We start from the raw sequence: 17,800 nt of genomic DNA, 5'->3' as shown, positions 1-17,800 counted from the left end.
TGAAATCCTAGATCAAAAAAGCTAAATCAAATTCCAAAAGGATATATGAATGAATGATAGCATTAAAATAATTTTTATTTTGTTACATATTTATAACAGGTTATCTGTATTATGTTATATTGTTATATAAATTAATATAATATTAATATATACATACTATTGTATTGTTATCAAAAAAAAGCAGAAATAAATAGTAACTCAAAAAATAATAATTAAATACATAGCTAGGAGGAACACTGGCTAGAGCAACAGACTTGGGAAGACCTGGGTTCAACTCTGGCCTCAGACACTTCCTAGCTGTGTGACCATGACCAAGACACTTAACCCCATTTATCTAGCCTTTGTCATTCTGTCTTAGAATTGATACTAAGACAGAAAGTAGGGTTTAAGAAATAAAATTCTCTCTCTGGGGCTCTTCTGACTGGAGGTTGGAACCTTAAGGAACCCCTGGTGGTGGTGAGCTTCAATCCATCAAACAGCAAATAAGGGCATTAAGCTAAGCAACTTTTTACCTCTTTCCTACAACTCCCTCTCTTTACTATCACTCCTTTGGTGTCATAAAGCTACAAGCAGCCTCATAATTTAATTTTAATGATTACAAAATAATTTAAGTGTTACGCTACTAACCAAAGCAGGGAGATTGATATTGATGGTTTACCTTCAATGGATCTTTGGTAATAATAATAATTTAGTAATAAAAAATAATAATAAAGAATTAGCAAAATAACAGCATTTATATAGCACTTTACAGTTTGCAGAGCATTCTACAAAATATTATCTTATTTGATCCCTGCAACAACCCTGGAAAGTATTGGTATTCTCCCCACTTTTTACAAATGAAGAACCTGAGGCAGGCAGAAGTTAATTTATTAGTCCAGGATCACACAGCTAGTCGATATCTAAGGCAGGATTTCAACTCCAGTCTTCCTGGCTTCAGGTCCAGACTCCACGCCTTATACCACTTAGCTGTTTACCTTCAGAAAGACCTAAGTTCAAATCCTGCCTCAGCCACTTACTAGCTATATGACCCTGGGCAAGTCATTTTGTCTCTGGGTTGTTTCAAAGATCAGATGAGAATATTTTCATAAACATCTGCAACATGCAAGGCACTGTGCTTTGGTATTGACATTATTTATAATCATCAGAGCCTGTGCTTAGATTTAGAAGAAATTCAAGAGTATAGATGTGCTCTGCAGTTGCTATGGGGATATTGACAAAATGTGATTGAATAATTTCCCTTAAGATGGTGAGAGAGAGAAGATCGATGTTATGGGACTTCTGACTGGATTAATTGCAGCTGGAGTGGTCTTGGTTGTCACCGCATTACTTGGCTACTATCTCTGCATCACCAAATGCACAAGAAGAAGACAGCCATGGTATGTAGAACTGTGAATGTGGTCCCAGTAGAGTATGGCACCGGGTGTATTGTTAGCTGTTGGCCACTTTCACACTTCATACCAGCAGATCACAATAACAATATTTAACAGTTTACAGTTTGTGTAGGAAAGAGAAATGCATAATAATTGGTACACATTCAGCTGGTAAAAAATTAAAGTTTGGTGAATTAACTTAGCTGATAATAGGTCTGGTTCTGCTGTTAATGGGATACAGAGAGACAACAAGGTGGTTCAGTGGATTGAGAGCCAGACCTCAAAATGGGAGTTCCTAAATTAAAATCTGCTTTCAGACATTTCTTAGCTGTGTGATCCTGAATGAATCACTTAACCCCAATTGCTTAGCCCTTACCATTCTTCTGTCTTGGAACCAATTCTTAGTATTGATTTGAAGATGGAAAGTAAGGGTTAAAAAAATAGGATATAGAGAAAACCGATTCCTTTCTCAGATTACAAAGCACTCTTCGTATGTTCTCTCATATGCTCCTGGAAGATGGTGCTATTATCATCCCCAGTTTATAGAGGAGACTTAAAATATAATGGGGAAATATTTAACAAAATAAATAAAAATACAGTAAACTGCTAACCACTAATTGGAAACCTGTAACCTGCTAGGATTCTTTTGAACAGATCAGTGGCCTCCAGTTCTAGTTGAGTTGGACAACACTGATGAAGTGGATTGAAAATTTTTCTCAGAGTCAGAAAGACCTGAGTTCAAGTGTGCCTCTGCCCCATCCTGACTGTATGGTCCTGGGCAAGTCACTTAACTTCTCAATGGGCCAGAAAACTCAGAATCCTTGAATGCAGGCTCTTCATTAGCAATTGAAGAAATCTTTCTGTAAATGCTAGTAGTTTTTAGGTATTATAGAACAATGGACCTGGAGTCAGGAAGCCCAGAATCTGAATCCTCCCCTCTGGGCTGGTCACTTAGCCTTTATCTGGCTCAGTTGCTCATCTGATATAAGAATAAAAATAGGAATAATAGGAAATAATAGGAATAATAATAGCAGCTGCTTGTTATTCTGAGGATAAATGAGATGATATATATGAAGCACTTTACAAACCTTAAAGCAAAAACGGCAGCTATTTTTTTTCAAGCTATCATTCAGTCTGTTAGGTTATGCCACTGTTTTAGTCCACTAAACAGGCCATAGGAAATTAGATCCCTTCTTAACAAGAACATTGTCATATCTCCTGGTCTGAGAAGCTTGTGAGTTACAGTGGAAAGAGACCTAGATTGGGAGTCGGAGAAACTTGGTTCAAATCCCAACTCTGCCCATGGCTTGACTTTTTGACCAAAAATCTCCCTAATTCATTTCCTTCTTGTAAAATGAGTAGGTTGGACTAGTTGGATTCTGTGGTCCCTTCTCACTGTAACTGTATGACTCTACGTCACAAGCGTGTGAGAGAACAGGAGGAAATGAAACGTACCCTGGACTGGAAATGTAGGACATCACGGTTCCGGTTGAAATGCTTCCCAAAACCAGCCATTTATGCCTTTGGGCAATTCATCCAAATAGGTTGGACTGATGGCCCCTAATATTCAGCATGACCCTTTTTCCTTTTGCCGAAAATGATTTCTACAAGTCTTTAAGGCTTGTAACTTCTTTTACTCTAAGAGTGCAGCTGGTAACGTTTGACCCTCAGGATTCTCATCTGTAAAATGGACAAAAGTGACTTCCTTATTCAATGTCTCAGTCCTAGTAGGTGGGAGAATCAGGCTTCTTATCCAGTTTAGATGCTTCTCCCTACTCCCATATCATGTACTTTATCATATTCACTGATAGTTTCTCAGACTAGGAAAAAGTCCAAGTTTGGGGAGGTTGGGTTTTTTAAATTGCATGTAGCCAGCTTGCCATCATAGATAAAGAACTGGCCTTGAAGCCAAGTACCTAGATCTCACCTCTCCCTAAATCTGGTTTTGTCACCCTGGGAAAGTCACAGGAACCTCCCAATGTCTCAAGCAACTCTGTAAGACTACAAGATGCATAAAGAATGCAGACTTGGATTGATAAAAGAGTTCTCGTGTATGTGCCCATTGCCAGTGAGCTCAGAAATCCGGTTCCTATCCTGATATAATAAGCATCAACAAATGCTTCTTGTCTGGCAGTGATGAGTTAATAGAGAATGTGGGGACAGAGCCTTGGGAGCAGACTATATACTAAGCACATAATACAAAGTAAATGTTTAATAAATGGTTGTTGAACTAGGTCAACTTATGTGAACTTGGTAAATACAAAAGAGAGCCAAAGTTTTGTCCCAAAGTATAATAATAATAATAATAATCCAAATAAGTCAAGTTGTCTTTCCTTTCTGTCAGGGAAGGCGTTTTTCTCTTTAGGAGATATTTGGCATTTTTATCTCTTACCATTTTATGGATCAGTAATCTTCTGCTGTCATAGAAGAGATTGCCAAGAACATCCACTTTATAAAAGGCATGAAGTTTTAGAAATTGAATTCATTTCATCTGCCGTCAATAACCTAAATAACTTTCCTAATCCATCGGACCCATTAAAACTTTTTAAAAATTAATAATTAATCTAGAAAGATGCCTTTTTAAAATGTCCTGATAACTTCCTAGATGCTCGGTGAAGGACTCTAGTTGGGGGGAAAGGATTCAGGGTATTCCAATTTCAGCAACAGAGAAAAGTGAGACAGAGAGAAAATAAACAATTTCCCTTCTTGATGTTTCATTTTTTACCTCAACAGTGTTGTAGTTCATTGTTTCCATTAAATTGTAGGTCAATGAGTAGGAATATATGGAATGGCCTTCAGTAGTTCACATAGATTCTTTTCCAAATAATTACAAAATCCATAGAGTCTCTAGGGATCAATCAACCAAAGCATAGAAAATACTTATAGAGATGTAATTACAAAATACTCCTTAAAGAAAGAATATGACATAAATAGTGTGGGAAATATTCTGTGCTCATGATTGGGTCGTGCTATGTCAATATAATAAAAAGAATGTGCAGAATAAAGGTCAGAAGGATATGTCTATCAAATAAGTTTCTTTCTACCCATCCATGCTCCCAAATCTGCAGACCTTCCATCAGTTTTCTTTAATCCCATTTGATAATTGTCCATCCTCAGCTCCTAATGCCACCAAGCTGTCATTATTTCTGCTGCTATATATCATCCATCCTGCCAGATATAGCTTCACTACCAAGTCAAGGCATCTTGGGGATAGTAGACTGCAGGCTTCTTTAGGTAAAAGACTTTTGTTTTGGGGCTTTCTATTCCTTGGATTTCAGCTCAGCATTCAGTAGGAGTGCTACCTGAGAAATGTTTTTTAATTAAATAAAATTGTACGGATAGACCAAAATTATAATGAGATATAAGAGATAGGGGAAGCTAGCTGGTACAGTGGATGAAGCGCACCTGGCCTGGAACCAGGAAGACCTGAGTTCAAATCCAACCTCAGATCCTTTCTAGCTATGTGACTAGGTAAGATACTTAACCCTGTTTACCTCAGTTTCTTCATCTGTTAATTAAGCTAGAGAAGAAAATGGCTCTCCAGTATCTTTGCCAAAAAAATCCCAAATGGGGTCACAAAAAGTGAAACACAACTAATCAACCCAAAAGAAAAAATCTGATGATAAAGTAATAGATTTAAGGTATTAGATGTGGTAAATAGAATGCTTGAAGAATTATGGACAGAGGTTTGCAATATTGTCCAAGAGGCAACAAAAAGCATCCCAGGGAGCAGCTGGGTGACTCGGGATTGAGAGCCAGGCCTGGAGATGGGAGATTTTGGGTTCAAATCTGGTCTCAGATACTTCCTAGCTGTGTGACCCTGGGCAAGTCACTTAGCCTCCATTGCCTAGCCCCTATTACTCTTCTACCTTGGAACCAATGCACAGTATTGATTCCAAGATGAAAGGTAAAGGTTTAAGATGTGGTTTTTTTTCCTCACTAAAAAACCAAAACCAAGATTATGGCAACTGGTCCCATCACTTTCTGGAGTATAGAAGAAGAAATGGAAACAGCGTCAAATTTTATATTCTTGGGATCGAAGGTCACTGCAGACAGAGATGCAACCGTGAAATTAAGACGATTGCTTCTTGGAGGAAAGCCATGGCAAATCTGGACAGCATACTAAAAAGCAGAGACATCACTTTGTCAGCAAGGGTTGGTATAGTCAAAGCTATGGTTTTCCCAGTAGCAAAGTATATATATATATATATATATATATATATATATATATATATATATATATATATATATATATATATATATATATATAAGAGATGGTCTAGAAGAAGGAAAGCTGAGTGCCACAGAATTAATGCTTTCAAATTGTGGTGTTAGAGAAGACTTTTGAGAGTTCCTTAGATTAGAAGAATATGAAATCACTCAATATGTAAAGAAATTCATTCTGACTGTTCACTGGAAGATCAAATACTGAAGCTGAAGTTTAAATGCTTTGGATACATGAGAAGGCAGGACTCATTGGAAAAGACCCTGATGTTGGGAAAGATTGAAGGCAAAAGGAGAATGGGATAGTAGAGGATGGGAGTGGAGGACAGAAAGACCTGGCGTGCTATGGTTCAGGGGGTCACAAAGAGTTAGATATGCCTGAAAGACTGAACAGCAAAGACAAAATTCATCTTTTAAGAACTCCTTTTCTCCATCCTGTCCTTTTTACCATAGTCCTCTAGCCTCATTCATCAAAGAACCTACTATGTTTTAGATGAGGTGCTGGAAAAAATGGCCCCTGTCCTCATGGAGTTTCCAATCTAATTTAGCAAGAGAAATATGGCACGTGTACCTCCCTCTTTTCTTCTCTTTACTTTTATAATAAGGAAAGATTTTTTTGATCATTTCTAAAAACCACATCTTATATGATTCTGTTTACAACATTTCTGATTATCTGAGTCAGATGGTTTAACTCTGGTTTAATTTGTTAACATTCATACTCTTGCCTCAATATTTTTTTCTTCATTTTACACCCTTCTTTCATTTCTTTTCTTTTCTTTCTTTCCCCTTTCTCTTCCCTCTATTTCTTTCCTCGATTGTTCTTCCTAAAGTATTCCTATACAAGCTCTGCGGGGAAATGTGATACAGTGGTCACGGTGATCTTTATGTGTAGATTATAGGACATAGTTAATTAGATATTTTACATCTTTAAAAAATCATATCCTTTAAGTCTTATTCTGCCCTTCTCTAAAAGGCAATGCACAATGAATGGAAGTTGTAAATATAATGATTTCAGTTTGATGTTAATAAAAAAGAAAATGTTCAAAGTTTAAAAAATAACAAAAAAATAAAAATCATATCCTTTGAGTTTCTGCAGTGTTAAAGTAACTAGGGATTTCATTATGGGGGTGGGAAGTGTAAGGCATGGCAGAAAGACTTGAATTTGGCATGCCAAGGAGCTAGTACCAGCTTTGTGCCAGTCATATAACCATAGACAAGCCCATAAACCTTTCTTTAAAAAAAATCTCTTTGCCTTCTATCTTAGAATCAATATCAAGTATCAATTCCAAGACAGAAGAGCAATAAAAGTGAGGCATTCAGGTTAAATGACTTGCCCAGGATCACACAGCTAGAAGTGTCTGAGGCCACTTTTGAAAACCCAGGACCTCCTGTCTCCAGGTCTGTCTCTATCCACTGAGACACATAACTGCCCCATCCATCAACCTTTCTAAGCCTCAAAGTCTTCTAAGATTTAGAATGCCCTTCTAGAGGAATCTACACTGATGAAACCATAGCTCTTTTGTATTATTAAAATATTTGCGTGTGCTAATGGGAGAGAGCCAGGGGAAAGACAGGCAGCCTTCTCTCCTTCTTGGTAACACATGTATTCCAGTCGTGGCCTTCAGGAAACAATGCCCCACTTTGTGTTATCTAACTCAGAGGAACAACTCTACTGGCAGAACTTTTGACCTCAGGAGGAGGGGACCGGCCCCATGCCAGGTCTTTGGGAAGCCATAGTAGGGGCCCGTGGCCGTGCGATGACATTCCTTAAATTAAACCTGTTTTTTGTCCTGCTTGTTTCATCGAAGTCTGGCAAGGGTTAGAACTTCCTAAACCCCTTTTTGGGGGATGTGGCAAGAGAGCTGGGGAGGCCCAGATGTTGGAGCACCAGGCAAGTTCTGGCCAGCCTTAGTGCCCTGCAAGCTCCTGTCACTCTAGATGGGGCTGCAACCTACCAACAGGGTCTGGGTTTTTGTGGGGTTTCCCAGGGCTGGGGACATTTCTACAGTTTGAAGCTAGAGGCTGAGGTTTCCCAGCTGTCTCTCGGTGGTTCGTTTGTTGTGAATGGGTAACAGCCAATATAAATTTTGAGTTCTAACTCCTTCCTGGGTCCCCAGTTAAGCCATTCTTCATTCTTTCTTTGCAATTCTGTTTGTGACGAGTTTTGGAGAAAAGGGCAGAAGATTGTTGTGAGATAAAATGTGCCTTGACTTCGAAATCTAAATGTAGACAAAGTTTAAGGATTTTTTAAAAAATCCAGAGAGGACGCTTGGCAGAAAAGTTTGGGGAAAACTATGGTATTCAGTACCTACTTTTTTTATGAAAGTTAAAATCACAGCATTGTTATATCATCCTGGCCAGATACATGGATGATATAAGATCATTTCATTTCTGAGTTGCATTGGAGGGAAAGTGTCTAATGTGATATTCCTCATTTTGAGAAGAGAGAACTGTGAATTCATTTAAATGACCCCATAATAGTGTTTCTAGAAAATAATATTTAGAATGCTTTTTTCTTCTACTCACAATGGATATGTAACATCATAAAGAACACTGGAGCCATTCATTGACTTTCTGAAATAATTGTTCCCTTGTTCTCACAAAGAAAAGGCAAATTGCTTTAGGATGACTTGTGATTAAAGCTCAACCTGGAATGTGTTTAAGATAAGGGCTTGTCATTTGCTTGATTCAGTGGCTTAGGGCAAAGGTGTTCTAATGGTTTGCTTTATCTGCCCTTCCTGAGTCTTCTGGGCAAACAGAGGACTTGTCTCCCGAAGTGTTCCATCAAGCATTTACAAAGAGATTCCAGATTTCTGACCCAAGAGGAAGCCTTCTAAACACTTGTGCTAAGACTCACCAGCAGTCCATTATTTATTAACTATTTAAGGGAAGATTACTCAGTTTTTTAATTAGCCAAGCCTTTGTTTCTCTTCTCTGACACACTCTCTCTCTCTCTCTTTCTCTCTCTCTCTCTGTGTTTGTGTGTGTGTGTATCTCTCTCTCTCTGTCTGTCTCTCTCCCCTTTTCTCTCTCTTCTATATCTGTCTCCCTCTCCTGTCCTCTCTATCTTTCTGTCTCTCTCTCTCCCCCTTTGTCCCCCTTCTCTTTCTTCCTTCTCTCTCTCTTTCCCCTGTCTCCCTTCTTCCTTTTCCCTCTCTCCCCTCTCCATTCACTTTCCCTTCCCCCCCTTTATCACCTTTTCACTCTCCCTCCCCCCTTTAATAGCAATATTCATCAATTCCTTTCAAATAAGAATAGCTGACATTGAATAATGGCTTACAATTTTCAAAATGCTTTCCTCACAGTATCTTGAGGTCAGATACAAGTTGTAGTATCCCCATTTTAGAGATGGAGAAAATAAGAACCACTGAAATCAAGAACTTGCCCATGATGACTTGGCTAGAAAGTAGTCAAACAGGGCTTGGGACCTCAGTCTTTTCCTTCCTTGTCCATTGTTATTTATTTTCTTCAAATAGTCCTCCTGCCTCTAAACCTTCAAAGGGCAGAGAAAAGAAACACATGTCAGTGAACTTCTTCCTTGTTAGATCTGATCACGAGGAAATCATAACCATTGGCTGATGTTGGGATCAGATTGTCTGTGGATTTTTAGTACCTAGTTTCAAAAGGCCATGGTTATGCGATGGACAAGTCAATAAACATATTAATCAGTCAATAAATATTTATGAATTATTTACTATGTGCCAGGATCTGTGCTAAGTACTAATACTTAAAAAAAAAAAAAGAGGCAAAAAGCAGTCCCTACCCTAACCAATTTCATGGAATTTATTTATTTATTTATAGATAGTTGGAGGGATGCTTGAGAGAAAGTGTATGCATTACCATTCAAAAAATCATTTAAAATAAATTAACTTCCATCAGATGGACTAAGAAACATAACCATCATTATAATAGTAGTTGATGATAATTCAAGATACCAGGCCCATGTTTCTTCATCAGCTACTCAATAAGAGTCCATTGAGTATCCAACAGATTTCAGTAAGCCAAACTCTGCTGGATACTAGGGGATGGGGATGGGGGTTGGGGGCTAGGATGATATAATTAGAGATCTGACCTTTTAGCTAGCCAAAGCTAACATATAAAACAATACAAAGTCAAGTGTAAAACTGTGTGGTAGTGAAGTTATTCCTGACTATTTCGGACCTTATTTCTCTTCCTTTTTTCATTTTTGTTTTTGTGTTTTTAATTAAGTCTCATCTCTGACACATATTCCTCTTGTGCTCCTGGACAAGTCACTTAACCTTCATTGGCAGAGGGAGTTTTTTCACTAGATGTACCCTTATACTAATGAAATCATAGTTTTAGGCCAAAAAAATTGTATGATATAAATAACAAGTTCTTTAGGCATAAAAAAAATGGAATAAGGAGAGAGAAGAAATTTTTTGTTTATTGGAGGGAAAAAAATCAAATGTAACTTGAAAAAATAAAAGAAAAAGGAAAAACAAGAGCTGAAATACTCAAGAAAAACTTTACTAAGGAGGAGCGATTGAGCTAGTCTCAAATGAGCAGAATTTGGTTTAAGGGGAAGAGCCTATAACTGAGAGTAAATCATGGAAGGGATATTCATTGACTAGAAGATCCCTCCATTTTAGGGAGGAGAAGGAAATAAAGTTAAATAGGTAGGATGACAGATGACAGATTATGGAAAGCCTTGAAGGCCAGACAATGTAGCTGGTAAAGGGTTTGGACTAGGGGAAGGACGTACTACAAGGATGTTTAAGAGAGCAATTTGTGGATTGGATATAAGTGCAAATAAGCCAGAGTAAGAGTGTCTGCTCTGGGGATCTGAGTTGTAGCCTCTTTCATCACACCAGTATCAGGAGTCACTGAATGATGACAATAATTGTAGAAGAACTGAATAGATCTTTGGACAATATTAAATTATTAAAATTATAAGTAGAACTGAAAGCAAACTTGGAAATCATCTTATGATAGCATCAGCCCCTTCAGCATACAGCTGAAATTCAACCTTCTCATTTTACAAATGAAGCAGCCCTGACTCAGAGAAATTAAGAGATTTGCCCAAAGCTATTAGCACAATTGTAATAATGGTAATTGTTATCATGACTAATTATTATACATTATTATATGTAATTATATTGCATGAATTATAATTTATTACAATCAATGTTAGAACTATGATAACATAATCATTGCTAGCATGTATATAATAGCATTATATAGTTTGAAAAATAATTTATATTTTTTTCTCCCATCCTCACAACATCCTGGGAAATAGGTATATTATTCAATTTATAGATGAGGAAAAGGAGGCAGATAGGGGTTAAATGACTTGTCCAGGTTCCTGCTAGTGTCTGTGGCAAGATTTGAACTCAGGGCTTTCCCATATCCAAATCCAATCTTCTATCTGCTGTGCCATCTAACTATCTCCATCTTTTAGATTCTTTGATATGAGAGGACACCTCCCCCAACCCATGCATTCATGGAGATGGGAGGTTTATGGAAACTTTCAATATATCAGTCAGTTGTGCTGCTTTTTTTTTGCTTTAAAAATGTTATTTGTTAGCAATGGTATGGAAATGGGTCTTGATCACATGGCACATGTAAAACCCAGAGGAATTGCACATTGGCTACAGGAGGGGGGTGGGGGGAGGGGAGGGAAAGAAGATGAATCTGGTAACCATGGAAAAATATTCTAAATTAATTAAATAAAATTTTCCCCAAAAATTTAATTAATTAATTAATTTTGGGGAATTTTATTTGTGGGGCAGCAGTGAATAGAGCACCAGACCTGGAGTTGGAAAGACTCAGGTTCAAATCTAGCCTCAGATACTTCCTAGCTGTGTGACTTGGACAAGTCACTTAATCCCAATTGCCTAGCCCTTGTGGCAATTCTGTCTTCAACTTGATTCTAAGACAGAAGGTTAGGATTTAAAAATAAATACAGGTATTCCTTCCACCTCATGATCTGGAAAATCTGGGTAAAAATTTTTGACCCTTCTTTCTTATAGAAAAGAAGTCTGGGGGGCAGCTGGGTAGCTCAGTAGACTGAGAGTCAGGCCTAGAGATAGGAGGTCCTAGGTTCAAATCTGACCTCAGACACTTCCTAGCTGTGTAACCCTGGACAAGTCACTTAACCTCTATTGCCTTTAAAAAAAAAGAAAAGAAAAAAAAGAAAAAGTCTGAATTTTCTCTTTCTCTCTTATAGTGTGTTTACAGTACCTTATATGCATTTATGAGTTACTAAACTTTTTAAAAATCTAGATTTCTATCCTTTCAGACATCTGCTGGCTCTCTCATTCTTTTCACAAATTTTAACTTTTTACTTATTTTAACTCTAAAAAAGATATTGTGTGTATCTGTGGCACTAAAAGATAAAATGTGTTCATGTTATATAATACTTTCCACATATCTGTGTATTTCTGAGTGTCTAAACTTTTTCTGTGCCATCTGCTGGCTTTCGTGTATCATCTGCAGATTCCACAAAACTCCCCCCAAATTCCCAGTTAATTTCTTATACCAACCCATGATATGTTGAAACATGGGACGGTATGTGTGTGTGTGTGTGTGTGTGTGTGTGTGTGTGTGTGTGTGTGTGTATTTTTTTAAATTTGTGATGTGTGATGGCTCTGGAAAGGAGAAGGGTTCTAGCGATAATTATGATAATATAAAAACAAAAGGCATCAATAAAAATTTATTTTTAAAAGATTCATTCTTTGACTTGGAAATATTAACAATGATGTCTATTTTTATCTTTGGCATAAAAATGAAATCAGTCCTTTGATGTATCTCTGTTTAGTTCCTCAGCTGTCTATGTAAGAACGGGTCGACATCATCCTACTATTATCTTCAGAAGGCAAGAGGAATCTGCCTTAACCCCATCGCCTCTTCCCCTGGATGACTCAGGACTGCCTTCTTATGAGCAAGCTGTAGCATTGACTGGGAAATACGATGTTCCCCCACCTCCATATCCTGGGCCAGCAAGAGGGTTTAAGGTGTTTAAAAAGTCTATGTCGCTACCTTCCCACTAAAGCCAATATCAACGTGGAAGATGTCAGTTTATTTGAAGAAGGCGCCATGACTCGATTCTTCAGTAGTTTCAAGGGCTGGACATTTCACGTCTGTAAAGGTGTTGAGAACACATGGCTTTCGGGACAGCTGTTCTGTTTCTCAATACATTTGCTTGACATATCTGGACTTTTATCTCTGACATCACAAAAATAAGTGAATTTTTTTTTTTGGTGCATTTAGGAGCCAGGTCCTGATTTGCAATTCAGGAGTATCCAGATCATGGTCTACGCAAAAGATCACCAAATAGAAAACATAAATAACTTCTGTAGGGAAGAACACCAAACCCGTTATCACAGGAAAGGTTCTAGACTAATAGTGTTGAGAACTGAACTAATGGAATACAAGAAGTTTTTCTGCTCTGAGTCTTCTTGAGTCAAGATGCTGAATATTTTGTCCCCTGTTTATTTTAATTCTCCTTTAGCAAAGGAGACCTTTTAAAGAATTTTTTAAATTTCCATGATGAATCAGTGACCTTTAAACACAAAATAATCCTGATGATTATTCTATATGAAAAAACACATATTATTTCCAGGAGTTTGTTCTTATAGATTATATTAGAGGCAGCTAGGTGGCTTTGTGGATTTAGAGCCAGGTCTAGAGACAGGAAGTCCAGGGTTAAAATCTGGACTCAAAATATTTCCTAACTATATGACCCTGGGCAAGTCACTTAACCCCCCCCCCATTACCTAGATCTTATCTCTCTTCTGCCCTAGAACAAGTATTAATTCTTAGATGGAAGGGAAGGATTGATTGAGAGAGAGAGAGAGAGAGATTATATCAGCTCTACAGTAGTGGAGAGGGAGGAAAAACTCCTTAATTTTTCTTCTGATCAAATGGCTACTGCTATTGGGACTTGGAGGGCAGGGGCACAATGACAAGGTTGCAGATTTGTTAACTGGCCACTGTAGTTAACAAATTAAAAAAAAAAAACTCCAGTATCCAGAGTCTCTAGTCTATATGAATCTGCCCATCCTATAAGGAAATAGGTAAACTCTATCTACATGACTATGTTGTACGTTTGGTTCATGTGAGATTACTCTAGTTGAGAGTTTTATTCTGGCTCATAATTAATGGTTTAATCCTGAAGGGAGAATTTACTTGTCCTCTTATTAGCAATGTTCTGGTTAAAGATATGCCTATTTTGTTACCAGTGACCCTTTGCATCTCTGTGGTATGTTTTCTCAGGCATTCAGACACACTAAAATGGTCATTCAACCCAGATTCCCTACAATCCTCTCTTCTATTGTCATTCTTTCTTTAAAGACTTAAAGGAACTTGAACCCTCTATATATATAGATGTACATATTTTCCCCCTGTGGGGTGAGGTCAAATAGTAGCATATCCCTGAGGTGGGAAATAGAAGATTCTATTCCATAAATATTGGCCAGTTATTACCTTAATTTTTTTGGTTTGTTTTATATAATAATTTACAGCATTTTTTATAGGGGAGGCTACGGATGTCAATTTGATGGTGCATGCTCAACCAAAGTGATACTGTTGGTTTAGACGATATAAATCACAGATAAGTTGGAGGGTTATTTTTTTTTTATTCTTGGATAATAAGATCTTATTCAACGTTAGACAAAAATACGACCTTTGTCTTTCTGAACTTCTCAAGGTTTTGTAGTCTTGGCATCTTTTTCAGAATCTCTTCCTTTGTATGGTCCAATTGTCACTAACCTAATTACAAATTCACAAAATATCAAAAATAGACATTTCACACACTCATTGTACAGAGAAGGAAACTGAGACCCATAAAGTAGAAAGGACTTGCCTACTATCACATTGCTCATAAGTGACAGAACCAGAAACTTAATATTTAATTTAAGAAAAATACCCTTTTCTTTTTACTACACATACTACCTACCAAAAAATACCGCAACTAATGATGCTCTAATTTTACATAGCACTTTTTCTTGCATTAGTAAAAAGACTTTTTTCTCTCCCATAGCCTCTGTTTTCTGCCTTTGACAATGAACAAGCTAAGGCAACAGATGTCTTGCAGGAAAACCAAAGTCTCCCAGGGAGTTGATGGCAGGACTGAAATGAAAGCTTTTCTCCAAGCCCCCACCTTGCTCTCAAGATCATACATTACCTAATTGTAGGGTAGTGAAAATTTGTCCCCATTTGAAACTGATGATTTAAAGAGACCTTTCCCTTAAATAATAATGGGAAGTTTTCTTCTGAATGAATCCTGCCCACTGACACAGCTCTAAATCCAAATAATCTTCAGAGCCTCAGATTCCCTCCTTGCTGCATTCAGTTTATCACTTGTCATAAAATTTTGATCTGACATAAATTAGTCTCTGATTCATCCCTAGAGGAATTGTGAAATCCATGATATTTGTAGAGTTCTACAGTTCATGATAAGAAAGAAGATTAATTGACAAATGGCCAAATTAAATGCAGCATTTCAATAGTAACAATGTAATTTTTTAAAATTTCACCCAACTTTTTGTTTTTGACTACTGCTTGTTGTTGTTACTGTTGTGGTTTAATATTAGCTATGAGATCTCTATTGTTTTGTAATACTAATTCCTAGAGCTCCACCGAGCTCGAAATTTCACAAATAATTAAAGTAGGGTTGAAGAGTTTTGTTTTGCTTTTCATTTTATATCAGAGTTGGATGGAATGAAGGCTTTATGTCGATCCGATTTGAAAGAGGCTAATAAATCATAGCAGGCTTCAGTGTGATGATTCTACCTGGCAAACCAAATCCAGGAGATAAGTAATTTACTTTCAGAAAAAAAAAATCTCAAAAGAAAAAAATATCTGTAGTCTGTGAGTTCTTTCTATCTTTGTAAATTTCTACTAAAGAGTATAAGAAAACTCAAGCTAATTAGAAAAGTTTTGTTAAAAAGTAGCTATTATATCTTCACTTGCTATTGTGGTGTACATCACCGCTATACTTGGACATGGGGGTGGTAGAGGGCATAAGAGCTGGGAGGATCTTATCACTTACGTGGAGTTCCTTTAACTTGCCTTGTCTTTGAAGTTTGCAATAATGTATTCCCTTCAGATAAATTATAAGTGTGTTTACTTTTTAATGTGTGTAAGAAAGTAAATTGTTTATAGTTCTAGATGCCATATCAGCAAGATTTAAAACAGTAACTCCCTGAATTATTCCCTGAAACAGTTTCCAGAACTCCATCCTAGCCCATTCCTGCATTTTTAATATGGGGCATTAATTTCTAAGATAAATAGAAAAGAAGAAAAAACTCACTTCTGTGATTGTTTTTACATTTTCATTGAATGTGAACTCATCTATTGTACCAAACCATTAATTAGATATGGAACACGTTAGAAATAGGTTTGTGTATATGTACTGTATTGTATATGTATGTGTGTGGAAATATGTATACATGTTTCTGAGGGTTGCTTGTCATTTCTGTGGATAAAAACATTTCCATGATATTTGTCCAAGTTAGGTGATGTGGTCTAGATCTTGCTGGATGAATGGGTCAGAGCCCATCTCTTCTGGGCACAAAGTCAGTCAATTGAATAATATTTTAAGTACCTGCCATGTACAAAAGCTTGGAGCAGACAGGTCTGATGGATGATGGAGCTTCCATTGTAACAGGCAGTGACTAAAGTGTCACAACATGAAACGATACAGATAAAAACTAGACCAGTGATTTCATTGATAAAAGAGAACTCCCACATGAGGAAAAACAGGAAATAGCAAGGTTTATGAAAATGGATAACAGGAGGTGCAGTATTAATTATGATGAATTTAATCATGTTTTAGATGGATTATTTTTAAAATGTGACCAAAAATGTTACCAATTTTATCTTTCAGGCACTGTGGGTATTTCATAGTCAGATACTTTAATGAGGGTACCGAATAGTGTCCACATTACAGGTCAGTCATGTCAATAGAAAACTGGAGACTGACCTTAGTTATTGACTCTACCGCCTCCTTTCCCTGGGGAGTCAATTATTCCTCCAGCAGGATTCTGTTCCTACTTTTTAGTGTGCCTATTATTAGAAGAGAGAACCTAGGATGGGGGGAAGGGTAGGGACTGAAGATAAAAAAGCTTAGCTTTTTGTGACAATTATATTCAGTTTTTTAAAGCCAGAGGCTCCCACTGTTGAGCCTTTTTTGAAACCAGCCTTGTTCTGAAATCTTCATTCAGGACAGGAAGAGGGAGAAAAGATTTAAATATCATATGCTTAAAAACAAAACTTATAAAATAGTGACGAACCAACTACTGTGTGCAAAATCAACTGTTAGTAAAAAAAAATGTTAGTTCTGAACTCATTTAGAAGAGACCCATTTGCTGTGTTTTCTATTCAATTGCATTTTGAAAGATTGGATTTCTAGCTTATTTACCCAATACTGTAGAAATTTAATTTTTATATTTTTTCTGATGTAATAATATTCAATGCTGTGTATTTCCTTGAAGAATTTCTGGTCATTTAAAAATATTTCTCTTTGGTTATGTAAAGCAATCTGCCTGTTGTGTTCTAAGATTTTTGTCCACTAGAACCATCAACTTTTTTTTATTTTTTTAACATTATTTTATTTGGTCATTTCCAAACATTATTCATTGGAAACAAAGATCATTTTCTTTTCCTCCCCCCCCCCTCCCATAGCCAATGCGCAATTCCATTGGGTATCACCTGTGTCCTTGATTTGAACCCATTTCCATGTTGTAACCATCAACTTTTTTAAAAGCATGCCTTCCCTAAAGTCTTCATTGTGTCATAAATTGTCATTTCTTATTGTGTACATTTTTGTATTTGTATAATAAACTTGATTTGTAATGACATTTTTTACTAAGTAAATATTTATTACTCATTGTAGCATTTTAGTGGCTTTCTTTTTATTCTTCTTTGCTATTTAAAAATGTGTTTTGGGGGACAGCTGGGTGGTTCAGTGGATTGAGAGCCAGACCTAGAGATGGGAAGTCCTGGGTTCAAATCTGGCCTCAGCCACTTCCTAACTATGTGACCCTGGGCAAGTCACTTGACCTTCATTGCCTTTAAAAACAAACAAACGTGTTTTTAATATGCTGGCCCCCACTGGGGGGGGGCACATAGTGGAAAATGCTGATTGAGAAGTGAGGAGCTATTGAAAAGATTTATTTTAATGGTTTTGAGGTTGAATACTGAGGCATCAGACATAGTGTGCAGGACTCAGAATTAGGAAGACT

General features: G+C 37.0%; 1 protein-coding gene across 2 annotated transcripts in view; it reads left to right on the top strand.

The window, feature by feature from the left end:
* Positions 1–17,450, top strand: part of PRRG4 (proline rich and Gla domain 4) — a 29,797-nt gene extending 12,347 nt beyond the window's left edge. For both annotated transcript variants that reach the window (XM_007497231.3, XM_001368561.4), the window contains exons 5-6: positions 1,244–1,376; positions 12,373–17,450. In XM_007497231.3, coding sequence (XP_007497293.1) covers positions 1,244–1,376; positions 12,373–12,604 — 365 coding nt within the window. In that variant the 3' untranslated portion in view covers positions 12,605–17,450. The remainder of the gene's footprint in view (positions 1–1,243; positions 1,377–12,372) is intronic.
* Positions 17,451–17,800: the final 350 nt, after the last annotated feature.

This window comes from Monodelphis domestica, chromosome 6 (assembly GCF_027887165.1).
Source record: "Monodelphis domestica isolate mMonDom1 chromosome 6, mMonDom1.pri, whole genome shotgun sequence".
In the NCBI taxonomy this organism is placed as follows: Eukaryota; Metazoa; Chordata; class Mammalia; order Didelphimorphia; family Didelphidae; genus Monodelphis; species Monodelphis domestica.
The sequence above is the reverse complement of the archived record's forward strand: the minus strand, read 5'-3'. Positions and strand labels throughout refer to the sequence as shown.